Source organism: Vulpes vulpes, chromosome X, assembly GCF_048418805.1.
Source record: "Vulpes vulpes isolate BD-2025 chromosome X, VulVul3, whole genome shotgun sequence".
In the NCBI taxonomy this organism is placed as follows: domain Eukaryota; kingdom Metazoa; phylum Chordata; class Mammalia; order Carnivora; family Canidae; genus Vulpes; species Vulpes vulpes.
In genome coordinates this window covers 43,721,408-43,747,374 of record NC_132796.1, presented here as the reverse complement: position 1 = coordinate 43,747,374, position 25,967 = coordinate 43,721,408, and the positions used below count along the sequence as shown (strand labels likewise).

General features: G+C 36.4%; 1 protein-coding gene across 5 annotated transcripts in view; it reads left to right on the top strand.

Annotated features, from left to right (window-relative positions):
- Positions 1-25,967, top strand: part of WNK3 (WNK lysine deficient protein kinase 3) — a 149,429-nt gene that overhangs the window by 100,424 nt on the left and 23,038 nt on the right. For 3 of the 5 annotated variants that reach the window (XM_072743385.1, XM_025988896.2, XM_072743386.1), the window contains exons 12-20: positions 4,188-4,335; positions 14,716-14,832; positions 16,052-16,207; positions 16,289-16,340; positions 17,599-17,736; positions 18,109-19,052; positions 23,278-23,368; positions 23,914-24,044; positions 24,571-25,193. In XM_072743385.1, the coding sequence (XP_072599486.1) occupies positions 4,188-4,335; positions 14,716-14,832; positions 16,052-16,207; positions 16,289-16,340; positions 17,599-17,736; positions 18,109-19,052; positions 23,278-23,368; positions 23,914-24,044; positions 24,571-25,193 (2,400 nt within the window). Of the gene's footprint in view, positions 1-4,187; positions 4,336-14,715; positions 14,833-16,051; positions 16,208-16,288; positions 16,341-17,598; positions 17,737-18,108; positions 19,053-23,277; positions 23,510-23,913; positions 24,045-24,570; positions 25,194-25,967 lie in introns of all 5 variants that reach the window. The other 2 variants (XM_072743384.1, XM_072743383.1) reach the window with 1 other exon arrangement.

The following is a 25,967-nucleotide window of genomic DNA, read 5'->3' as shown; positions in this document are numbered from 1 at the left end:
CCTTGTGTTTCCATTTTCATTTGTTTCTTTATTTCTTCTTTTATTTCCTGGTTGAGCCATTAATTGACTGTTGCATGTTATTTAACCTGCATGTATTTGTGGTCTTTCCAGATTTTTTCTTGTGATTGACTTCTAGTTTCATAGCATTGTGGTCAGAAAATATGCATGGTATGGCTTCAGTCTTCTTGAATTTGTTGTGGCTTGTTTTGAGAGCCACCATGTGATCTATTCTGTAGATTGTTCAGTGTGCACTTGAAAAGAACGTGTATTCTGCTGTTTTAGAATGGAATGTTCTGACTGTATCTGTTAAATCCATCTATTCCAGTATTTCATTCAAAGCCAGTGTTGTTGCTATCTTTTTAAAAATATTTTATTTATTTATTTGAGCGATTAAGAGAGGGTGAGCGAGCAAGCATGAGTGAGGGGAGGAGTTGAGGGAGAGGCAGACTTTCTGTTGAGCAGGGAGCCCAACACGGGGCTTGATCCCAGGACCCTGAGATCATGAGCTGAGCCCAAGGCAGATGCTTAACTAACTGAGCCACCCAGGCACCCTGGTATTCTGTTTAAATAATCAGTCCATTGATATAAGTTGGGTGTTAAAGTACTCAACTACTATGATTATTGATTATTTGTATTTGTTATTAACTTTTTGTCTTTTGTTGCTCATCTCTTGGGTGCCTAGATGTTTATAATTGTTATATCTTCTTGTTGGATATCCCCTTTATGATTATATAGTGTCCTTCTTTGTTTCTTGTTACAGTCTTTGTTTTAAAGTCTATTTTCTCTGATATAAGCTTTGCTCCTCCATCTTTCTTTTGACATCCATTTTCTTGATTGATGTTTCTCCACCTCCTCATTTTCAATCTGTTGGTGTCTTTGAATCTAAAATGAGTCTCTTATAGGCCACTTGCAGATGGATCTTATTTTCTTATCCATTCTGTCCCCCTATGACTTTTGATTAGAGCATTTAGTCCATTTACCTTCAAAGTAATTATTGATATATTGTCATTTTATTCTGTGTTTTGTGGTTTGTTTCTGAAGATTTTCTCTGATACTTTATTGTTTTATTTTTTTCACAGTTTGGTGATTTTCCTTATTGATATATTTGGATTTTTTTCTCTTTGTCCTTTACATATTTATTAGTGGTTTTTGAGATATGGTTGCCATTAGGTTGTATATGACCTCTTCTGCATGTAGCAGTCTGTATTAATTTGATGGTTGTTTAAGTTTGGGCCTATTCTTTACTCCTCTCCTCCCCACATTTTAGATATATTTTGTCATATTTCATATAGTTACATATTTTACGTGTTTTGCATTTATTTTGTGAATATCTTGACTGAATTTTTACAGAAATATTAATCTTTACTGCTTAGTTTCCTACCTTTATACTTTTGTTCTCTCCTTCCCACTCTAGGAATCCCCTTTAATATTTTTTACAGAGCTGGTTTAGCAGTCATGAACTCCTTCAGTTTTTATTTGTCTGGGAAACTCTTTATCTCTCCTTCTATTCTGAATGAGAGCCTTGGTGGATAGTTTTCTTGACTGCAGATTTTTCTCATTGGGCACTTTGAATCTATCATGCCGCTCCCCTCTGGCTTGCAGAGCTTTTGCTGAAAAATCCTCTGCTGGCCCCACTTTGTGAGCCTTACTTAGTGAGCATGAGTGGGGGGAGGAACTGAGGGAGAGGGAGAAGCAGACTCCTCACTGAGCTGGGACCCCAATGTGGGATTTGATTCCGCAACTCCCAAGATCTTGACCTGAGCTGAAGGTAGATGCTTAACCAACTGAGCTATCCATGTGCTCCATGGAGTTTCTCTTTTATGTTACTATATTTTTTTGCCTTGCTGCTTTTATTTTTTTATCACTGTATTTTGCCAATTTAATTACAATATATCTTGGTATGGATCTCCTTTTATTGATTTTGTTGGGCATTTTCTGTGCCTCCTGGATCTGGATGTCTGTTACCTTCCCCAGATTAGGGAAGTTTTCAGCTTTTACTTCTTACAATAAATTTTCTACTCCATTTTCTCTTTCTTCTTCTAGGACTCCTATAATACGAATGTTATTACATTTGGTGAGTCACTGTGTTCCCTAAGTCTATTTTCATTTCTCATAATTCTTTTTTCTCTCTTGTTCAACTTGATTACTTTTCAGTATTCTGTATTCTAGGTCACTAATTTGTTCCTCTGCTTCTTCCATCCTGCTCTTCATTCTGTCAAGTGTGCTTCTCATTTTGTTTAATGAGCCCTTTATCATTGCTATGTTATTCCTTATCTCTGTATTATGGATCTCACTAATGTCTTCCACTCTTTTCTCAAGTCCAGTGAGTATGTTTGTGAACATTACTTTAAATTCTCTATCAGGCATGTTACTAATTTCCTTTTTGCTTAGATTTCTGGCTGTGGCTTTGTCCTATTCTTTCATTTGGGATAAATTTCTCTGTCTTCTCATTTTACTGATATTTCTGTGCCTCTTTCTCTGTTAGGAAAGTCAGCTACATCTTCTGTTCTTAAGGATAATGGCCTTATGATGAATAGGTCCTTGTGCCCTGCTCAGTAGTATCCCTGTTCCACAGGGCCTGTAGCTTGCTGGAGTGTCTCCAGTATGTCCTGCGTATGCTCTTATTTTGTCCTAGGCATTTTGTCCTTCAGGTCAGTTGTCTGCAGAGACTTTGCTTGCTGGTTGTGGGCAGCGTTTTGTCCCCTTTCCTGAAGTGGCATGTTTTAACTAGGTGTGCTCTGGTCTGTTTCTCACCACCACTGTAACTGAGGCTCTGCAAAATTCCTGTCAGGAGACAATGTGTAAGCAGAGTTTGGGGCCAGTCTTCTGGGGAGGTGGCCTGCCAAGGTGGGAGTATGGCAAAGAGCTGGGAAATCGAGGTACCACTGGAATGTGGGAGAGGCAGAGCTTGGTGTAAGCATGTTAGGTAGGGATTGTCAGAGTTGTGCTGGTTCCTGTGGTGGCCCTGTGCTTACACTTAGGGTCAGGGGAAGGAAATAGCACCACCTAGCTCCTTTCTTCCTGAAGGTTTCTCTCCGTGAATGCTGCCTTTCTGGGATGTGGTCTGAAATGAATAAATAACCTCCCCACTTTGTACTCCAGTTACTCTTCATATCACTCTTTCCACACTGTATACCCACAGGTTGTTTGTCTGTCTACTCTGCAAGAGCAGAACAATCCCCTGTGGATTGTATCCCAGCCAAGCCCAGTGAGCTTTAAAACTCCAGGCTTTATGCCCCACTGATTGCCAAGAGTCACAAAATTTGACCTCTCTTGCTACGGGGACTTGCTTTCCCATTCACTACCCTGTATGGGTAGTCTGTAACCCTTTCCTGTGACCACTGCTTCCTCCCCACCCCAGTGGCTGCAGTCTATTTTTCTCCCCAGCCACGTCTCCACACTTTCTGTCTTCTTCAGTGTGGCGTCTTCTTTACTTTTAGTTGTGTAGTTCATTCTTCTAGTCTTCAGGTTAATTTCTGGTGTATTTTGGATGATTTGATAGTTACCTGGTTGTATTCATGGGACAGGTGAGCATAGGGGGTCCTCTTCCTCTGCTACCATCTTCCAAGAAGTCACTACTACATATTTTTAGTCTCATTTTCATTTTTTGTTTTTTTCTCCTACCCTGTTCTTATGTCCTGCACTTCATCTGTCTATACCCTATTGAGTTCAATACATAAACAGTTATATTTTGATAGAAAATTGTTAGGAGTTGTATTTGAACACATTAATAATATACCCCAAAACAAACAAGATAAAATTGATCAAGAGCATCCTCTGATAAAAGGTTCCATAAAGGTCCATCAATGACAGTGTTTTTCTTTCATTCCTACTACTGTCAGGTGACTGCCAGATAAATACATATTATCTCAGTTTTTCATAACTTTGAAAAACATCTTTATTGAGATACAATTCACATACCATTAAATTAACCAATCTTAAGTATACAATTTGCTTTTTGTATATTCTCAGATATTATATTTCTTATTTTCCTTAAACTCATTATGTATGATTTTATAATTGGAGTTTTTCTAGAATTTTACCATCAGAATGGAATTCTTCTAGACATCATAGAATTTCAGATGTTAATTCTGATTTGGGTTAAGTACTGTGCTTTGAGAATCATCGAATACTGTTTTCTCTGAGAAATTGAATAGGAGTTGCTTTTGTTTTTTTCTAATAACTAGTTTGAATCATGATGTGGCATTTGTGAAGGAAAACATCAATACCCCTGATATCCCATGTGGAAATGGCAAACAAGATCGGATCAAACAAAGAAGAGCTTCCTGTCCTCGACCAGAGAAGGGGACTAAATTCCAACTTACTGTCCTTCAGGTCAGTGTGTAAATATTATTTGGTTAAGAGTGTGTGTAGAGGTCTTTGTTGACAGATTGGGGCCATGTTGCTTCAGACATGAGTATAGAGCATTGTGAAATGCTAACATATCTTTCATTAAAAATTTTTCTGGTACGAGTATTATGTACTAGGAAATATTAGGAAGAAAATAAAAATTACTTTTTATCACCTCTCAGAAATAGTTCCTATTAGTGTTTTAGTTTTCATCTTTTTTTCCCTCTGTATGTATGTGTAGTATTTTACATGATTAAGGTTGTAATAGTACTAGTAATAGTAGCAAATTTATTGTATTCTTTTGTGGTAGAACTTCAAATGTTATGCATTTGTTTTATCATTTAATCCTTCAGTAACCCTGTATGATAGGTGTTGGTATACTCATCTTTATGAATAAAGATACTAAAGATTATAGAAGTAAAGTAATTATCCTGTGGTCATTGAATTAGCAAGTGATAGATCTGAATCCAGTTCAGACTTTAAAGCTGTTGTTTCTAACCAATGTGATATATGTTTTGGATGGATGCTTAAACCTATATATATAATTCCATATTCTTTTCTTTTGCTGAACACACATACACGCATAACAAATATATTAAGTTTATTAGGTTTTTAACTTTAATTCCAGTATAGTTAACATACAGTGTTGTATTAGTTTCAGGTATACAATATAGTTACTCAGTAGTTATGTACAATCCTTAGTGCTCATTATGATAAGTGTATTCTTTAATCTGTATCATCTATTTTACCCATCCCTCATATTCCTCCCCTGTGCTAAAAACCTGTTCTCTGTAGTCTGTTTCTTGATTGTCTCTCTTTTTTTCAATTGTTTGTTTTATTTCTTAAATAACAAATATGAGTAAAATCCTATGGTATTTGTCTTTCTCTCACTGACTTCCTGTGCTTAGAATTTCACTTTGGAGCTCCATCCATTTTGTTGCAATTGACAAGATTTCATTCTTTTTTATGGCTGAATAATATTATATTTTATAAATATACCACATCTTGTTTATCCATTCATCAATTGATGGACACTTGAACTGCTTCCATATCTTGGTTATTCTAAATAGTGCTGCTATTAACACAGGGGTGTATATATCCCTTTAAATTAGTGTTTATGTATTCTTTATGCAAATACCCAATAGTGCAATTGCTGCATTGTGGGGTAGTTCTATTTTTAACTTTCTGAGGACCCTCCATACTGTTTTCCACAATGGCTACACCAGTTTGTGTTCCAAGTAGCAGTGCTTGAGGGTTCCTTTTTCTCCACATCCTCCTCAACAGCGGTTCTTTCTTATGTTGTTGATTTTAGCCATTCTAACAAGCGAGAGATAATAGCTCATTGTAGTTTTGATTTCTGTTTCTGTGATGATGAGCATCTTTTCACATGTCTGTTGGCCATTTGAAAATCTTTGGAAAATGTCTATGTTCTTTGTAATTGGATTATTTGTTTTTGTGTGTTGAGTTTTATAAATTCTTTATATATTTTGCATACTAGCAATATGGTATACACTATACTAGCAGATATATACAGATATATAAAACAAAATTCGTTTTGTTAATTGCTTCCTTTGCTGTGTAGAAGCTTTTGATTTTGATGTAGTCCCATTAGATCATTTTTGCTTTTGTTTCCCTTTCTTCGGGAGATAACTAGAAAGTAGTTGTTAGTGCTGATGTCAAGAAGTTACTGCTTGTGTTCTCTTCTAGGATTTTTAGTTTTAAGTCTTACATTTAGATCTTTAACCCATTTTGAATTTATTTTTGTATATCGTGTAAGAAAGTGGTGGAATTTCATTTTTTGTGTGTTGCTGTCCAGTTTTTCCAACACCATTTTGTTGAAGAGACTGTCCTTTTACCATTAGATATTGTTTCCTGCTTTGTTGAAGATTAACTGGCCCTAAAGTTGTGGGTTTACTTCTGGATTTTCTATTATTTTTCACTGATTTATATGCTTATTTTTGTGTGAGTGTCATACTATTTTGATTAATACAGCTCAGTTGTATAACTTGATGTCCAGATTCGTGAAGATTTGTGAAGCCTCCAGTTTTCTTTCCTTTTTCATTTTTTAAAGATCTATTTCTTTATTTTAGAGTGAGTGAGTGCATGAATTGACGGAGGGGTACAGGGAAAGGGAGAGAGGCAGACTGCTCACTGAGTGTGGAGCCCAATGTGAAGCTCGATTTCACAACCCTGAGGTCATGACCTGAGCTGAAATCAAGAGTTGGACACTTAACTTACTGAGCCATGCAGGTGCCCCTGCTTTTCCTTTTTAAACACTGATTTTTGTGTGTATGTTCATCAGGGATATTGGCCTGTAATTCTCTCTCTTTTTAAAAATATTTTATTTATTTATTTATTTGAGAGAGAAAGAGAACACGAACAGGGGGAGAAGCAGAGGGAGCAGCAGACTCCCCGCTGAGCAGGAAGCCTGAAGTGGGGCCTGATCCCAGGACCCTGAAATCATGACCTGAGTCCAAGGCAGATGTTTAACTGACTAAGCCGCTCAGGAGCTCCTGTAGTTCTCTTTTTCAGTGCTGTCTTTATTTGATTTTGGTATCAGGGTAATGCTGGCATCATAGAGTAAATTTGCTAGTTTTCCTTTCTTCTCTATTTTTTGGAATAGTTTGAGAAGGATAGGTATTAACTGTTCTTTATGTTTTTAAAGATATTTAAATTTATTCATGACACACACACACACACACACACACACAGAGAGAGAGAGAGAGAAAGAGAGAGAGAGAGAGAGAGAGGGGCAGAGACACAGGCAGAGGGAGAAGTAGGCTCCATGCAGGGTGCCCGATGTGGGACTCAATCCGGTGTCTCCAGGATCAGGCCCTGGGCTGAAGGTGGCGCTAAACCGCTGAGCCATCAGGGCCTCCCGGTATTAATTGTTCTTTAAATGTTTGGTAGAATGCACTTGTGAAGCCATTTGGACCTGGAATTTTGTTTTTTGGGAATTTTTTGATTACTCTTTCTTTCCTGGTTATCTGTTCAAATTTTCTATTCCCTTCTGTTTTCAGTTTTGATAGTTTGTTTCTAGGAATTTATCCATTTCTTCTAGGTTGCCCAATTTCTGGTATATAGTTTTTCATAATATTCTCAAGATAATTTCTATGTGTGGTGTTCATTATTTCTCTTAGCTTATTTGTGATTTTATTTATTTAAGCCTTTTCTTTTTTCTTGATAAGTCTCGGTAGAGGAGCTAGTCCTTGCTTTCACTGGTTTGTTCTACTGTTTTTCTTTGTTTGTTTGTTTTTTTCAGTTTCTGTATCATTTGTTTCTGCTCTAATTTTTATTATTTCCTTCCTTCTGCCAGTTTCAGGTTTTGTGTTTTTTTCTAGCTCCTTTAGGTGCATGGTCAGGTTGTTTGAGAGTTTTCTTGCTTTTTGAGGTAGGCTTGCATTGCTCTAAACTTCCACATTAGAACAGCTTTTGCTGCATCCCCAAGGTTTTGGACCTTGTGTTTCCATTTTCATTTGTTTCTTTATTTCTTCTTTTATTTCCTGGTTGAGCCATTAATTGACTGTTGCATGTTATTTAACCTGCATGTATTTGTGGTCTTTCCAGATTTTTTCTTGTGATTGACTTCTAGTTTCATAGCATTGTGGTCAGAAAATATGCATGGTATGGCTTCAGTCTTCTTGAATTTGTTGTGGCTTGTTTTGAGAGCCACCATGTGATCTATTCTGTAGATTGTTCAGTGTGCACTTGAAAAGAACGTGTATTCTGCTGTTTTAGGATGGAATGTTCTGACTGTATCTGTTAAATCCATCTATTCCAGTATTTCATTCAAAGCCAGTGTTTCCTTGTTGATTTTCTGTTTAGATGATGTGTCCATTGATGTAAATGGGGTGTTAATGTCCCCTACTATTATTGTATTATTATTGATGTTTATGTATTAACCATTTTATGTATTTGGGTGCTCCCATGTCAGGTTTGTAAGTATTTACATGTCCTTCTTTGTGTCTTCTTACATTCTTGGTTTTAATGTCTAGTTTGTCCAATGCAAGTATTGCTATTCAGGTTTTCTTCTGACATCCATTTGCCATGATAGATGTTTATCCATCCTCTCACTTTCAATCTTCAGGTGTCTTTAGGTGTAAAATCAGTCTCTTATAGGCAGCATATAGATGAGCATTGTTTTCTTATTCATTCTTTTACCATATGTCTTTTCATTGGAGCATTTAATCTGGTTATTACATCAAAAGTAATTGATGTATTACTTCAATTGATGTGTATTTATTACATTTTATTACTTGTTTTGTGGTTGTTTCTAAAGATTTTCTCCAACCCTTTCTTGGCTTTTTCTCTTTCATGTATTGATTTTTTAGTGATATATTTGGATTTCTTTCTCTTTGAATATTAGTGGTCTTGATATATGATGTAATGTTTGATGTATGATAAATTTGATATATCCTCTAATGCATATTGCAGTCTGTATTAGGTTGATGGTCATTTAAGTTTGAACCCATTCTTAACTCTTGTCCTCCCCATGTTTCAGGTATATGGTAGTTCAGGTATATGGTAGTTCATTTTATCCTTTTTTAAGTGAGTTTCTTAACTGATTTTTTACAAAAATACTCACTTTTATTACTTTCTATTTCCTATATCCCTACTGTCACTTTTTTGTTTTTACTTTTAAAGTTTGTTTGTTTGTTTGTTTGTTTTAGAGAGAGAGCACTTGCATACTAGGTGGGAGAGGGACAGAGAGAGAGGGGAGAGAAAATCTATAGCAGACCCTCTGCTGTGCACAGAGCCCATCATGGGGCTCAATCTCACAATCCTGAGATCATGACCTGAGCTGAAATCAAGAGTCATATGTCGAACCTATTGATCTGCCCAGGTGCCCCATGTAACTGTCACTTTTGCATTCTCTTTTCCACTCAGAGTCCTTTTTAGTATTTCTTGCAGGGCTGGTTTAATGATCATGAAATGCTTTAGTTTTTGTCTGTGAAACTCTATCTCTTCTTTTATACAGAAAGATAGCTTTACTGGATAGAATATTCTTGGCTGCAGATTTTTTCCCACTTAGCCCTTTGAATAGATCATGCCACTCTCTTTTGGTTTGCAAAGTTTCTGTTAAAAAATCTCTTGCTAGTCTTATGGTTTTTCCTCTGTAAGTTAAGGATTTCTCTCATCTTACTGCTTTTGAAATTTTTTTCTTTGTTACTATATTTTCCAGATTTAATTACAGTATGTCTTTGTGTCAGTCTCTGCTTTTTTTTATTCTGTTGGGGGTTCTCTGTGGCTTCTGGAACTGGATTTTGCTTCCTTCCCCATATTGGGGAGGTTTTCAACTATTATTTCTTGAAATAAATTTTCTACTCCCACCCTGTTCTCTCTTCTTTTTCTGGGCTCAAGTTATTTGAATCTTATTACGTTTGATGGATTCACCAAGTTCCCTAAGTCTATTCTTTTTTTGCATAGTTCTTTTGTCTCTTGTTCAGCTTAATTACTTTCCACTAGTCTTTCTTCCAGGTCACTAATTAATTTCTCTACTTCTATCATGCTATTCATTCCATTAAGTATGTTTCTCATTTCTTTGTGCCCTTTTATCTCTGTTATGTCTTTACTTATCTCTGTGTTATGGGTCTTACTCATGTGTTCCATTCGTTTCTCAGTTCAGTGAGTTTCCTTATCTTTTTTTTTACATTCTCTATGAGTCATGTTACTTATGTCTCTGAGTATGGCCTTGTCCAGTTCTTTTATTTGAGGTAAGTTTTTGTCTCCTCATTTTGTCTGGCTCTGATACAAGATACAAGATGGTCACTTGTATCTTTTGCTATTGAAAGTAGTGACTTTATGTGGCGCCTGGGTGGCGCAGATGGTTGGGTGTCTGACTCTTGGTTTCAGCTCCGGTTGTGATCTTAGAGTTGAGTTTGAGCCCCACCTTGAGCCCTGCATCAGGCTCCATGCTCATCATGGAGTCTGCTTGAGATTCTCTCTCCCTCTCCCTCACCTTCTGCCTCTGCCTCCTGCACACTCACTCTCTCTCTCTCTCTCTCTCTCTCTCTCTCAAAATGAATACATAAATCTTTGGGGGAAAAAAAGAAAGAAATTAGTGACTTTATGAGGAAGGGGCCCTGGAGTGCTCTGGAGTTCAAGGACCTCTGTTCACTAGAAACTGGGACTTCAGGAGAGTATCCTATGTGTGTTGTTTACAACCTGCTGTTGTGTCTGGGTCAGTTTTCCTTTCATTGCAGTAATCTGCACTGTCTCTTTACTTGTTGTGGCTGTGGTTGCTCTCTCTGGTGTTAGTGGGCCCCAGGCAGGCCCATCTGAGAGGCTGTGCCCACTGAGGAACTTGGGAGTGGGGCTGCCATGTTAGCAAAGTTTGTGCTGTGCCATGAGTCCTATCCAGGATCCCCTGAAGTGCTGCCATGTCTGGGGACTATGCGCTATTGAGGCCAGGGGCATGTGGTTGAGCTTGACTCACAATAGTGGCTGGGGGATCATGGCTGGGCAATACACATGAGGGTTGGTGGGTTTGTACAGTTGGACATGGTGGATGTACCTGTTGCCCCATGGCAGCTGTGCACCCTGCAGCTGAGTGGGGTACATATGCATATTTAACAAAATTTGCCCTAAGCCTAGCACCAAGACTAGCAGGTTTGTAGTAGGCAAGTTCTCAGCCAAAACCATGGGTGTGGCACAGTGCTAGTGGGTTAGGTAGCAAGCACTTTTGCAGTCCCATCTCCCGCAGATGTCTCTGTGCTTAGGCTGAGGTGCAGTGGAGAAAATTGGCACCTGCCAGCTCCAAAATCAGTACGAACATATCTGTCTCCTGTTTTCCTCCAGCTTTGTGTGAACTGCCATTTTTATGTTGCCTCTCTACAGGTTGCTGTCTCTTTAAGGGTGATAGCCCAGCTATCACTTGCCTTCCTGGCTTGCCTAGTGCTGATTCAGCTGACCTCTAAAGCCCCACTGGTTTTACAAACTCCTAGAATTCAACACCTCTAGTTCTTAAAGCCAAACTTTATAGGGAGTAGTCTTCCTTACTTGAGTTCCCTGGTGTGAGGGCCTGTTTCTCTGCTTTCATTGTATGCACAACTAGTCCCTTCTGCAGGCGGCCTCCTTCACCTTACTAACCTTTGAGATGAAGCTTCTTCCCTATATTTATTTATGGAGTTTGTTTTACCAGTCTTTGGATCACTCTCCAGTTTATTGACTTGGATGTGAATGATACCCAGTTGAAAATACAGGATGGGGTGACTCTGGGTCCTCCTACTCCACCATCTTGCCGAGCTCTGATTCTCTCTTCTGCCCATTTCGTATCCAGATTATTTTTTGTGTTGAGTTGTAGAATTTCTTTATGTATTTTGGATAATAACCCATTATTGGATATGTCATTTGCAAATATGTTCTCCCATTCAGTAGGTTGTTTTTCAGTTTTTTATCTTTTATTTTTTTTAAAGATTTTATTTATTCATGAGAGACAGAGAGAGAGAGAGAGGCTGAGACACAGGCAGAGAGAGAAACAGGCTCCATACAGGGAGCCTAATGCGGAATTTGATTCCGGGACTCCAGTATCACACCCTGGGCTGAAGGGAGGCGCTCAACCGCTGAGCTACCCAGGCATCCCTGTTTTTCAGTTTTATTGATTGTTTCCATTGCTGTACAGAAACTTTTTATTTTGATATAGGCCCAGTTGTTCATTTCTGCTTTTATTTCCTTTGCCTCAGGAGACATATCTAGCACAATGTTGGTACAGCCAGTGTCACAGAAATTACTGCCTGTGTCCCTTTCTAGGATTTTTATGGTTTTAGGCCTCTCATTTAATTCTTTCATCCATTTTGAATTTATTTTTGTGTATGGTATATGAAAGTGGTCCAGTTTCCGTCTTTTGCCTGTAGCTCTCTAGTTTTACCCAACACTATTTTTCAAAGAGACAGTCTTTTTCCAATTGTATATTCTTGCCTCTTTTGTTGAAGATTAATTGACCATATAATTGTGTATTTATTTCTGGCCTTCTGTCCTATTCTGTTGATCTGGGTGTTGGTTTCTGTACCATTACCATACTGTTTTGATTCTAACGTCTTTGTGGTATAACCTGACATCCGGAATTGTGTTACCTCTAGCTTTTCTTTTCTTTTTGAGGATAGCTTTGGCTAATGAGGGTTTCTTGTGGTCACATACAAATTTTAGTACATTTTGTTCTGGTTCTGTGAAAAATGTTATTACTTTGATAGAGTTTGTGTTAAATGTATAGATTGCTTTGGGTTGTCATTTTAACAATATTTGTTCTTTCAGTCCATTAGCATGAATATCTTTCCATTTATTTGTGTCATATTCATCTTTCATCAGTATTTTATAGTTTTCAGGGTACAGGTCTTTCACCTCTTTGGTAAGTTTACTCCAAGGTATTTTATTATTTTTGGTGCATTTGTAAATGTGATTGCTTTCTTTCTCTTTCTGGTGATTCATCACTAGTGTTTTGAAATGCAACTGATTTCTGTCCATTGATGTTTTATCCTGCGACCTTAGTAAATTCATTTATCAGTTCTAGTAGGGTTTTTTTTTTTTTTTTAGCTTTTCTATATTTAGTACCATGTCATCTGCAAATAATGAAAGTTTTACATCTTCCTTACCGATTTGGATTCCTTTTATTTGTTTTTGTCATCTAATTGCTGTGGCTGGGACTTGAAGTACTATGTTGAGTAAAGTGATGAAAATGAACATCCTTGAATTTTTCCTGACCTTGGGGGGGAAAGGTTTCCATTTTTCATCATTGAGCGTGATATTATCTATGGATATATTATCTATGTATATATTATATATGTCTATGGATATAATATAGATATTATCTATGGATTATGTTGAGGTTTGTTCCTTATAAACCTATTTTATTGAGGGGTTTATCATGAAAGGATGTTGTGCTTTGTCATATATTTTTGCCGCACCTATTGAAATGATCATATGGTTCTTATCCTTTCCATGTCGATGTGTGTATCATGTTGATTGATTTGCAAATATTGAGCCACCCTTGCATCCCAGGAATAAATTCCACTTGATTGTGGTGAATGATTTTTTTATTGTGTTGGATTCAATTTGGTAGTATTTTGTTTAGTATTTTTGCATCCATGTTTATCAGGGATATTGGCATATAGTTAGTTATTTTTTTTTGTAGTTTCTTTATCTGCTTTTGGCATCCAGTTAATGCTGGCCTCATAGAATGAATTTGGAAATTTTCCTTCTCTATTTTTGTAATTAGTTTAATTTCTTCTGTTGTTTGTCATTTAGGTTGTTTCTTTCTGTCAGTCTCTTTGTCTGCCAGTCTGTCATCTTTAACTTTTTGGCTTTCTCTTTCCTTTTGTCTATTTGTCTGTGTGTATCTCTCTGTAGCAAACACTTTTGAACACAGATCTTTATAAGCCTCCCAGATTCTTTTTAATGCTTCATTCTTAGAATTAATGGGTGAAAAAGTGACAAAAAGCAAAAAACTAACCTCATTAATACAAAAAATAAAAGTGGTTGGCAGGCAGGATTTGTTGGGGATTTGTCGTTTTGTTGGGGAAGATGTATATACAGCAAAGGGAATATAGTCAGTGACATTGTGATAACGATATTTGGTGACAGATGGTGAGTACATTTACCTTGATGAGCCAGTTCCAATTGAGTGACATGTGGAATTGTTAAATCAGTATGTTGGACACCTGAATTCAGTATAACTCTGTATGTTAATTATATTTCAATTTAAAATAAATTAATAAAACTAGTGAAACTGTATGAAGGTTTAAAAAATTTAAAAATATGTATTGGTAGATGGGCTGTCCCAAAAGGTTGGACCAATATACATTTCCAATATACATTATACATGTCTCATGAGAGACAGAGAGAGGCAGAGGCAGAAGCCTCTGACAGGCAGAGGGAGAAGCAGGCTCCATACAGGGAGCCCAACGCAGAACTCGATCCCGGGTCTCCAGGATCACACCTTGGGCCAAAGGCAGTGCTAAACTGCTGAACCACACAGGCTGCCCCCATTAGCAGTGCATTTTCTTTTGTTTAAAGAGCCAATTTGTGGGATTAAGACAAAAAAAGTCAGAAGACTCACTATATTTTTGCATTTTGGAAAAATATAGTGAGTCTTCTGACTTTTTTTGTCTTTTTATAAAAGTTGTGTTCCTTTTTCTTTCCCACTGGGATCACATTTCTAATTTATATTTTGCTAATTTAACTCATATTTTCATAGAATGGGTGTTAAGGCAGTATTTCAATAGGGAAAAGCACTCTTTTTATCTTCTCAGCAACTTAAACTATTTTTCCATATATTTGAATGTTAGCTCATCTACATACATGTTCCTTGGTCCATTTGCAAAGAGAAGGTAATAATTGTGACTCTTAAATTGGTGAAATATTTGTGCCCAGGTGTCAGTATCTGGAGACAATATGGTGGAGTGTCAACTGGAGACACACAACAATAAGATGGTCACCTTCAAGTTTGATGTTGATGGTGATGCACCAGAGGATATTGCAGACTATATGGTAAATACAATGAAACCAAATTATCTTCCCTTCAGCATTCTCTTTTTTTTCCCCTCAGTTATTCAAAGCAACCTTTTTGGGGGTACAATTAGTTTTTAAAATTTGCACAGAATTACACTGCTTATGATCAAAACTAAGTCACTGTACCTTTTTTCATTCCAATATATTTATTTCTAACATGTGAGGGGGTTTTATTAAGACATTATCTAGGTCAGTGATACTTATCCCTGGCTGCATGTTAAAGTCACCTTAAGAGTTTTTAAAATAAATCCATTGCCTGGGTCCCTAATTAAATTAGAATCTTTGGACATAATGCCTAAGCATCAATAGTTTTTAGTATATGCCACATAATCCTAACGTGTTAGTTTCTGATATATCATCTTACTAATCGATGTTTAATGTTCATCATTTCATTTAGTTTTCATATTTTCTTTGAATTGTTAGTCTTAAGTTAGTAGTTTTGCCCTTTTTAAATGCAGATAAGCAAGGGTGGAAGGAAGAGTACATAATGCTTTTGTTTCTGCCAGTTTTCTTTAGATATGCATTCCTAGAGAAATAGAATTAAGCATTTTAAAAGTTAATAATGTTGTCAGTTCTGCCTCTTGTTTAACATAGTATCTTCTGAACTCTCTCCAGGCCATTCTTTATAACTTTAGAGATATTTCATTTTGTGATTTAAAAATGTTTGGGCTTGGATATCTAGTGGGAATCATAAAGATTGTCTCAGTTATGTTCCTCAAATGATAATTTATAGAATGCAAGATATTTTTAAAAATGCTGGCTTTTTTGCTGGTAGGTAGTAACAATCTGACAATTGGCAGTGGTCTCAAAAAGAGAATAATTTAATGTATAATGTGGTATTTTAGTGCTGGTCAGTTTTTTTTTTTAAGATTTATTTATTTATTTTTAGAGGGAGAGTGCCAGAGCATGAGCAGGGGGAGGGGCAGAGTAAGTGAATCTCAAGCAGACTCCCCACTGAGTGTAGAGCCCGACAAAGGGCTTGATCTCACGACCCTGAGATCATGACCTGAGCTGAAACCAAGTGTTGGATGCTCAATCGACTAAGCCACCCAGGTGCCCCATGCTGGTCGTTTTTAATTCTATTGTGGCATTTGTATCTAAATAATTAATTTTAATTTATTTTTCTTTATGATAGTCAACATTGATACAATATTATAATTTTGAGAAAACTGAAATTAATAGACTTACTTTTGGACAGGTTGAAGATAACTTCGTGCTAGAAAGTGAGAAAGAAAAATTTGTAGAAGAACTGAGGGCCATTGTAGGTCAAGCCCAGGAGACGCTTCATGTCCAGTCTGCTGCAGATAGAGCCATCGGAATTGATTCTATTATTGTGGAACCCAACAGTGGCCAAGTAAGAGCAGTTGTTTAGCAAATAGGTCTTCTCAGATCTATATCAGGAACTTCTTTATTTATCTGTTCATTTTTAATTCAGACAGGATCGTCTGAACAAGTACAGATAAGTTCTGCATCCACTCAAACCAGCAGTAAGTATATCTAATAAAATTTACCATGTGGCTTTTGAAGACATTTGAACTTTAATTTACACATCTTCATTGGGAAACATTTCCTTTAGCCAATAAAGGAAATTAGTAAATTATTAATGTAGGTTTTCCTGTACTTTGAAAGGCCTTTTTAAAAAGGCCAGACGTAAGAAGTAAAACCATTCTCCAGATTTCCTTCAAGTGTTGGTTCTTTACCCAATTAATTTATTTCTGAGTCGTTGCATGGTATGTTACAAGAAAAGCAGTCACAGTACTGATGACCTTTAACGGCTTTACTGTTTGAACTTAACTGGTAAGTTGGTTTTTTTTTAACCACTAATATGAGATAGACAGAACTTAACTAATATCACTATGTTCTAAGTTTGCCTCATGTTTTAATATAGTCATTTATATCTTGATTTCCTTCCACTAGTGTTATACTTCTGCTGTGATCACTGATAAGTTTTTGTAATTATCAGATACTAACTAAACTTCCAGGGACTAAAAATGGGGTCTTCTGTTTTCTTTTCTGATGACTTTATCTCTCCATTCTTTTCAGCTCTGGTCATGGTTATATTTAGAGTATCTGGGAGGGGGCGAAGAGCCATAGACAAATGAGGACCTGTGAAGGAATTATAACAACATGAAGAAGCAACAGGTGGTGTGGGAGTCATGAAATCAGATACCATTACCCTGAAATTTACTTTGTGTTAGGATGCCAGGGTCCTCCGCTGTTCTTTCTTGTTAGGAGGAATTTGAGCAGATTTCTGACTAATAAAGTAGGGTAGAGTTTTAAAAAATTACTTATTTGACAAGTTTACAATGTAGGAGTAAAGATGTAGGGATTTACTTTAAGTTGTCATGTGGTAAAATTGATGTTTTTCTTTTCGTGTATAGTTCTGTAAATTTTAATACTCATAGATTTGTGTAAGCATCATCATAATCAGGATACAGAACAGGAGATAACAGATTTTATTGGAGAAAGTGCTTTCCATTTTTTCCCAGAAATGTGCCCTGCTTCTAATTGCTATTGATAAAATGTTTGTTTCATAGATTATAAAATCCTTCCCTAATGTTATCTTGTGCTTAGTTCTTTAGAGTATTTGCCAGTGTTGGGAGGTCTGGTCTTATAAATTACACATATCCAGTGCTGTTGGAAATGGAGATACAAGACAAATTGATGTTTTAACTTGGTTTCCTTAATAGGGTAAACATGTTGAAAATTGCTTAGCATATTGATTTTTACTAATTATTTCTGCAGATGAATCTGCTTCTCAGTCATCCCCAGTTGGACGGTGGCGATTCTGTATCAATCAGACAATAAGAAACCGTGAGGTTCAGTCTCCTCCTTCTCTTCAGCAGTCCCTGTCTACAGTTCCTGGGCTATCTCGACTTCCTAGTAAGTGTTCATTGTCTGCCAACTTTATCCAGACTTGGAGGGGTCACAAAATATTTACCATATCTTTAGTTTGTGTTCATGGGTATTTCATTCTTAGGAGAATTTTCATAAGCATTTTTGAAGGTGTTATTATCAGGGTATAATGTAAAACATTTTAAAATTAATATTTTTAAAATTATAATATTTATGAAAAAATAAGAGGTTTTTATTCCTTGACAGTTTGAATTCTGTGTATTTTGAGTCTTATTTATAAGACTTACTCACACAGGTTCTTGTTTGTCCCTTGCTCCTCTTGTCCCCTTTGAGTTTGGTTACCAGTCTGTACTTTGTATTTATTAATATATGCCTAGCTATTCTCTGTTATTGTTCCAGGTCCAAGAACCACAAGTAATAAGGAACTATCACAGGACACACTGCCCACTCTAGAAAGTAATCCATGCCAGCGTGTACTTTTTGCCTCCAAGTCAGAACTCAAGGATGTAGTTGATGGTAAGATTTCTGAATATGCCAGTGTAGAAACTAAGCATCCAGCTGTATTTTACCAAGTGGAAGATGACAGGCAGATAATGGCACCAGTTACTAGTAGTTCAAGTTATACTGCTACTTCAGTTCGTGCAGTTGCAGTTGAATGTGAGGGACTCACCAACCAAGCAGGCATATTTCTACCTGTATATCCATGTCACCAAGCTGCCAGTCAGGCTGATGTACTTATGGTCCCTCCTGGCGAGTCAACTCAGATTGCTGGTAACTCTCTTACAACTCTCGCATTTATGTCTGATCAAAAGCCTCAGTCCTTAGTAGTGCAGCAGCCATCTATGGATGCAGAGTTTATTTCCCAAGAAGGAGAAACCACAATGAACGCTGAAGCAAGTTCTCCTAAGATGGTCATTCCCACTCAGACCCCTGGCCTTGAACTGACTGCCCTTCTACCCACTGCTGTCTTGGAATCAGAAGGGGAAAGACCTCCAAAAATGGAGTTTGCAGACAACCGAATTAAAACTCTGGATGAAAAGTTAAGAAACTTGCTCTATCAGGAGCATAGCATATCTAGCATCTATCCTGAGAGTCAGAAGGATACCCAAAGCATAGACTCTCCATTTTCTTCCTCTGCTGAAGATACGCTCTCATGTCCAGTGCCAGAAGTCATAGGCATCAGCCACAGTGGACTTCAAGATAGTCCTGCACAGTCCCCTAATTTTCAGCAGACAGGCTCTAAGATTCTGTTCAATGTGGCTGCAAGTCAGCCTGCTAACATATCAGTATTCAAAAGGGACCTGAATGTGATAACTTCTATACCCAGCGAATTATGTTTACATGTAAGTATTATTCTTTCTAATCGATTTCTTACCCTTACTCTTTTAAAGAAATTCCTTGTTTTCTAAAGTTCTATCCTTTGAAATGAAATTGTCTATGTCACAAGATTCTGAGGTCACAGGTATTTAAGAAGGCCAAGGCTTAAGCTGCAGATGCCTAGAATTTCTAGAAAGAGATGACAGAAGTTTTTGGTGAGAGAGCCCTCTGGTGAATTAGCTAGGAACTTGCAAGGATGGGTTTTTATTTTGTTTTGTTTTTTTGTGTGTGTATGTGGGTGTTTTTGTTGTTGTTGTTTTGTTTTGTTTTTTGTATTAGTGGCAAAATAGCGCAATAGGGCTGATTTGTAGATTGTTTTAGTGGGTAGGAAGAACTGACTTTTAGATTTCCACTTAAAAGTGCCTGTTATCCATTTCCTTTCTTAAAAGTTCATGGTTTAAGTTTAATCTTGTTTGGTGGGTTTTATTTTGAAAAAAATGGTTTATTTATTAAGTTTTTATTTACATTCCAGTTAACATCGAGTATAATATTAGTTCAAGTGTACAATATAGTGATTCAGCACTTGCATACATTACCCTGTGTCATCACAAATGCCCTCCTTAATCCTCATAGCCTACCCACCACCCTCTGGTAACCATACGTTTGTTCACTATAGTTTTAAGAGTCTGATTCTTGGTTTTCCTCTTGCCCTGCCCCAGTTTGTTTTGTTTCTTAGATTCCACATATAAGTGAAATCTTATGGTATTTTTTGAAGGTTTTTTAAGTTGTTACAGAGGTAACAACTATCTGGCATTTATCCACTATTTGGTACTTACCCTTCTTATGCTTACACGGATCTGTTTACATACCTATAACTTTTTATTTACAGAAATAGGAGTGTGCTATATGCATATTGATCTGCAAAGTTACCTTTTCATTTATAGTATATTATAGATACATTTCTAAATCTTCACTATATCTTTTTATTATTATATAAGTAGTATATGTGTGTATATAAAGTAAAATCCATCCCATTTCAAACCTATAGATATAACTATTAATGAATCTTTGCAGACATGGTTTTAATTAACATACAAATGTTTATGTAATCATAGTTAATTTTTTTAAAAAGATTTTATTTATTTGAGAGAGAGCATGAGCAGGGGGGAGGGATAGAGGACTCCCAGCTGAGCTTAACTTGGGGCTCCATTCCCCCTAAGGTCATGACCTGATCCAAAGTCAGATGCTTAGCCAACTGAGCCACCCAAGTGCCCTAATCATACTTCCTTATTACATATTTACAAAGACATAGATATATATGTTTATATACACATGGTTCTTTACATACTTGTGCTGTTCTGCATTTTTTTTCAATTATGAACATTTATCCATGTTGGTACATGTAGTTCCACTTCACTTATGTTTTTTAAACAATGCATAACATTCCATTGAATAGATATAACAAATATTTATATTGTTATAAACTAGTAATTTTAAATTATGCAATTAATATATAAACAGGAAAGCAATTCAGAAGGATAAAAAATTTAAAGTAATTATGTTAACAACTTCTAATACCCCATCCTATTCCACAAACACTGTTAAGTTCTTGGTTTTAATTCTTGAGGCCATTGGCATTAATAACTTGTAAATAATATACTTATTCATCTATTTTTTGATGTAATAATTTTAGATAATACCTAATAATTCACAGCTGTGAAGAGTGAGGAAATTACTGTATTTTCCCTTTCCTCTTCTTTCCCATACATCTCCCAATTTTTATTACTTGTATTACTTTTTAACACTGGCAAAGTTTATAACATCTACATTTTTTTCTGTAACACTGGTTGTGCTTTGTCTGTAGGTTGATTTGAAGAATTGAAGATCAATAAACATTTATATTATGATTATATGTGTATCTGATGATGTAATATGATTGAAAGCACAGGAAATGAAATAGATTTTTCTGTCATTTAAATTTTGTTGCTCAGAGGACATTCTTTCAAATGTCAAGGTCAAATAGATTCTTTTAAGTGTCCGCTGCTACATCTGGATCAGTCCTAACTTGCCACTGTTTCTGGTGTCCTAGAATTCCCTTTCCCCGCCTGAAATGCTTCTATGAGTAATATTTTTAAGTATGTTGTATGGGTGACTATTTTTTTAAAGTCCAAAAATGCCTTTTGTTTGTTTCACACTTGATTAAGTATACGTGGCAGGGTCATTTTGAGTTAGTTGATATATATATATGGTGTGAAATAAGAGTTTACCTTATTCTTTTGCATCTGACTGTCCAGTTGTTCCAGCCCATTGTTATTCTTTGTTGTTATTATAAATGGAATTGTTTTCTTAATTTCCTTTTCGGATTTTTCATTGCTATTGTATAAAAGTATAACTAATTTTGAAGTGTTGATGTTGTATCCTTCAATTTTGCTGAATTTGTGTATTATTTAGGATTATATGTATAATACATAAGATCATATTGTCTGCAAAAAGAGATAGTTTATTTCTTCACTTCCTTATCTATTAACTTTTCATTGCATGCTTTCCATCTCTTTGTCCTTCTGCTTTTTGTAGAGAATTTCTCAATTTTTAAGCTGTTTCCAATTTCCTGTTCAGCTATTTTTTATGTCAAGGATTCTATTTTTGTTTTTTCATTTTTATTATTTTTACTTTTATCATTTTTTAAGAAAGGGGCAGGGAGAAGGGGAGAGGGAGAGGGAGAAGCTCAAGCAGGCTCCACACCCAGCCTGGAGCCCAATGCAGGATGCATTCTTACAACCCTGAGATCATGATCTGAGCCAAAATCAGGAGTTGGACACCTAACCCACTGAGCCACCCAGGCACCCTAAGAATTACATTTTTAATTTCCAGTAACTATAGTTCATTATTTTTCTTATGTTTGTATTATCTTCACACATCTTTCTAGAGATTAATTAGAGTCTTATTCTGTGTTATTGGCTATTCTTCTTGTTGTTGAATTTAGTGCTTGCTTTCTTTTTAAAAATTTTTATTTACTTACTTTTTATGCAGGCTCCACACGCAGTGTGGACTCACAATCCTGAGATCAAGAGTAATATGCTCCACTGACTGAACTAGCCAGGTGCCCCTAGTATTTTCTTATAGTATCAATTTCCCACATTTGATGGTTCTTAGTTGTGTACTCTTCTTTTTCCCCTGTTAAGATTATTTGTTTGTCTCTCTAAATGCTATATATAATTATTGTAGCCTTCCTCTGATAATTGTGGGAAAGGCATGGGACATGTTCTTTGGCTCTGAATATTATAATTTTTCTCCAAATGCTGCTTAATAGTCTTCAAAGATAGAAGTGCTTTTCCTTCCTCGTAGAAGTTGTCTCCTTCCTACATTGCTGATTTGGCCACATTTTCCTCTCACCAACTCTTATTTGGGAGCAGATGCCCCTGCTGTCTTTTGCTTGTAGAGATAGGGAGGGAAAGAACTGCATTATCTATTTTTTCTGTGGTACACCAACCAGTTTACTCTCCCATTCAGTGAGTAAGTCAGGATCTCTTTTTGTGGAGCTCAAATTCTAGTTTCATGTTTCTCAAAAGTATTTTTTGTATTAATTATTATGGAGGATTTATTTTTAAAGTACTCAGAATACAGCAGTTAATTCTGACATGTTGTTGGGAGAGGTAGGAAGACAAGAAGAGGAGAGTGATTTTATAGCCAACTATGGCCTGATGTTAACAATTTTTAGAGCAAGAATTTGAAATAATTTTGAGGCCCATTGTAAACTTCTGTGTGCTTACATAAAGTAAGAAATTCAATTTGGTAAGATTTCTCTACAAATCTAAATGCCTAGATATCTTGTTTTTCTATGTTATCATGTGTATTAGGCATCTTTAACTCTCACAAATATGAGCATAAACGAAAGTTTCATTTTAAGAGCATAGGGTTTCAGTAACCATTTTTATTAAATGAAGTTTATGAAGGAAATAACTTAAATTTTAATCTTCAGTTTTCAAAGTTGCTATAATGGAAAATATTATAGGGTGGAAGATTAATATTCTGCTCTTTATTTATCTGAAGTTCAGATAATATTTTTAAAGAAAAGGAAAGGATTAATTCCTAGAAGTTGACTATTTCAGATTCACTCTGATATGTAAATATATATAGCATTTTATTTATGTTTACTCATTAGTCCATGCAAGAAACTCCAGTGGTGTACACAACTGCTTCACCTTATATAAATTATTACCATTTTGGTTTTTCTCTTTTTGTCTCCATTAGGAGATGTCTCCAGATGCTTCACTTCCAGGAGATCCAGAGGCCTATCCTGCTGCTGTGTCAAGCGGTGGAGCCATTCATCTGCAGACAGGAGGTGGATATTTTGGCCTAAGCTTTACTTGTCCTAGTCTCAAAAATCCTATTAGCAAGAAATCCTGGACTCGCAAATTAAAAAGCTGGGCATACAGGCTACGGCAGTCAACCAGCTTTTTCAAGAGATCAAAAGTCCGTCAAGGTAGTGTGCTTACAGTCAGGGACATAGACTAGGTAACATCACTTTTCATTTACTTCTTTTTTTTTGTTGTTGTTTGTTCATATACAAATCTTAACCACTTTTTCCACATAGCCCATGTATGTGACATGTCCCATTAATGTCATTGCCATTTTCCTTTTCCTTTTGTAACTAATTTGATTTTATAGTTACTCATTTCATGTAGATACTAAGTCTCGGGATAAGTCTTACAATGTCTGATTTTGAGTTAGGGACTTCTACCAATGTTGCTTATTACATTAACACTTTTTAATTATCTAGCAGGGTTAAGCTTTTTCTACATTTCTTCATTCTTTTGGTAATATAAACAAATTTAGTCTTAACAAACAATTTTCTCTTTTCTGCTTACAATTGCATAAAACTTGCAGTGGAAACAGAAGATAGGAGATCAGCAGTTGGTCCTGATCCCATTCCTCTGACAGGAGAGTCCACAGCTGATACTAGGGCTTTGAGTAGATGTAAATCAATGAGTGGATCATTTCAGCGGGGTCGATTCCAGGTTTGTGTCTTTGGTTGAATCTTTATCTACACAGGCATTGAAGATCTTGGTATTTAGAGGATATTTATCTTAGATGTAGATTATTGTCATATTTAATTTTTTCCCCTTATACACAGCCCGTTACCTTTCGTAGCCTTCCAGTAAAGGCAAGTCTAAAGAAGTAGTAATTTTAGTAGCTGGAAAAGAACACAGAAATGAGTTATCATTTTTCAGTGGGTGGTTGGATAATCTTTTTTATAAATCTATTTCTTGTCCTTTAGAATCTCAGCAACTTGAATTATCAAAAATTTTTAAATTGTAGTATTTTATTTGAGTAATATGAAGCCCACTCTCTTTACCCAAGGAGCCCGAGTGAAAGACTTTGAAAATGGGAATTATAGATGGGATTTTAAGTTTGGATATTATCAATGTGTGTACATCACAGCAGACTGTCCACTTGTCTGTGCCATATTTTGATATTGAATTTCTTTGTGGGTTTACTCTTTGGTTAGACAGAACCAGCCACTTTTGCCTTTTTGTTTCTCAGGTGATTACAGTTCCTCAGCAACAGTCAGTGAAAGTGACATCTTTTGGAATAGAACGCACACCAGCATTTAATAAAATGACAACTCATTCTAGTGAAGAAGCTTTAGCCTTTACGGACATGGCAAAGTCTCAGTTAGTGGAAATGGAACCTGCCACACACAATCCACAAACTTCACTTCCTTCTCAGAAGTTACGAGTTCTTCATGAAACCTTTAAAGAAGATAAAAAAATTCTCAAACAAGGTGACAACCTCACATCTTTCAGCACAGCTCATGAAGCTGATGTATCTTCAATGACCCCAGAAAAAGAATTGGGGGAAAACTCAGCCACGGAAAGTAGTATGCATTCTGGACTTGAATTGTTGCTTAAAGAGAGAGAGATACTTATTGCTGGGAAACAGCCAAGCTCTGATAGTGAATTTTCAGCCACTCTTGCTGTCAGAGGGAAGTCAGTGGCAAACACTGGTCCAGAGAGTGGTCAGTGCTTACCACTCCGTGAAGAAAAAGCCTGTGCTCAAATACAGAGCTCACTCTTCTATTTGCCATCTTCTCCAATGAGCAGTGATGATGAGTCAGAAATAGAGGATGAGGATTTGAAGGCAGAGCTTCAAAGATTACGAGAAAAGTAAGATTGTTTCTCTCTCTCTCTCTCTTTTTTTGATTGTTTCTCTTTTATCACAAATCTGCCTGAAGTTTTATAGAATTAAGTATTTGACTGATAGCTAATTTACAATTGGTGACATTTAAAAAAATATTTATTTACTTATTTGAGAGAGAGGGAGAGTGAGCAGGGAAGGGACAGAGGGGAAAGAATCTCAAGCAGACTCCGTGCTGAAAGTGGAGCCCAGAACAGGGCTCTAACTCAAAACCTTGAGATCATGACCTGAACCAGAGCCAAAAGTCAGACACTTAACTGACTGAACCACCCAGGTCTCCCACAATTGGTGACATTTTAATGATTGGGAATTTTTGATGATTGAAAACTACAAAGATAGCATTGGATCTACAGGTTAAGGTCTCAGTTCCACAGATGCCAATCATAAGTCCAGGTAGTATTACGTATGCTTCTGACCAACCTGTTGTAAATCAAAGGTTCCTACAAGCCCTTCCTTGGGTTCAGTTATTTACTAGAACAGCTTACAGAACTCAGAAAGAACAGTTTACTTACTAGATCATCAGTTTATTATAAAAGGACACAACTGAGGAACAACCAGATGGCAAGATATAGGGGAAGGGGCATGGAGCTTCCATGCCCTCTTGGGAGTGCCACTCTCCCAGCACCTTCATTTATTTACCAACCTGGAAGCTCCCCAAACCCTATTAAGGGATTTTTATGGAAGCTTCATTATAGTAGGTATTATTGATTTAAATTAATGGCATTGGTGATTAATTGAATCTC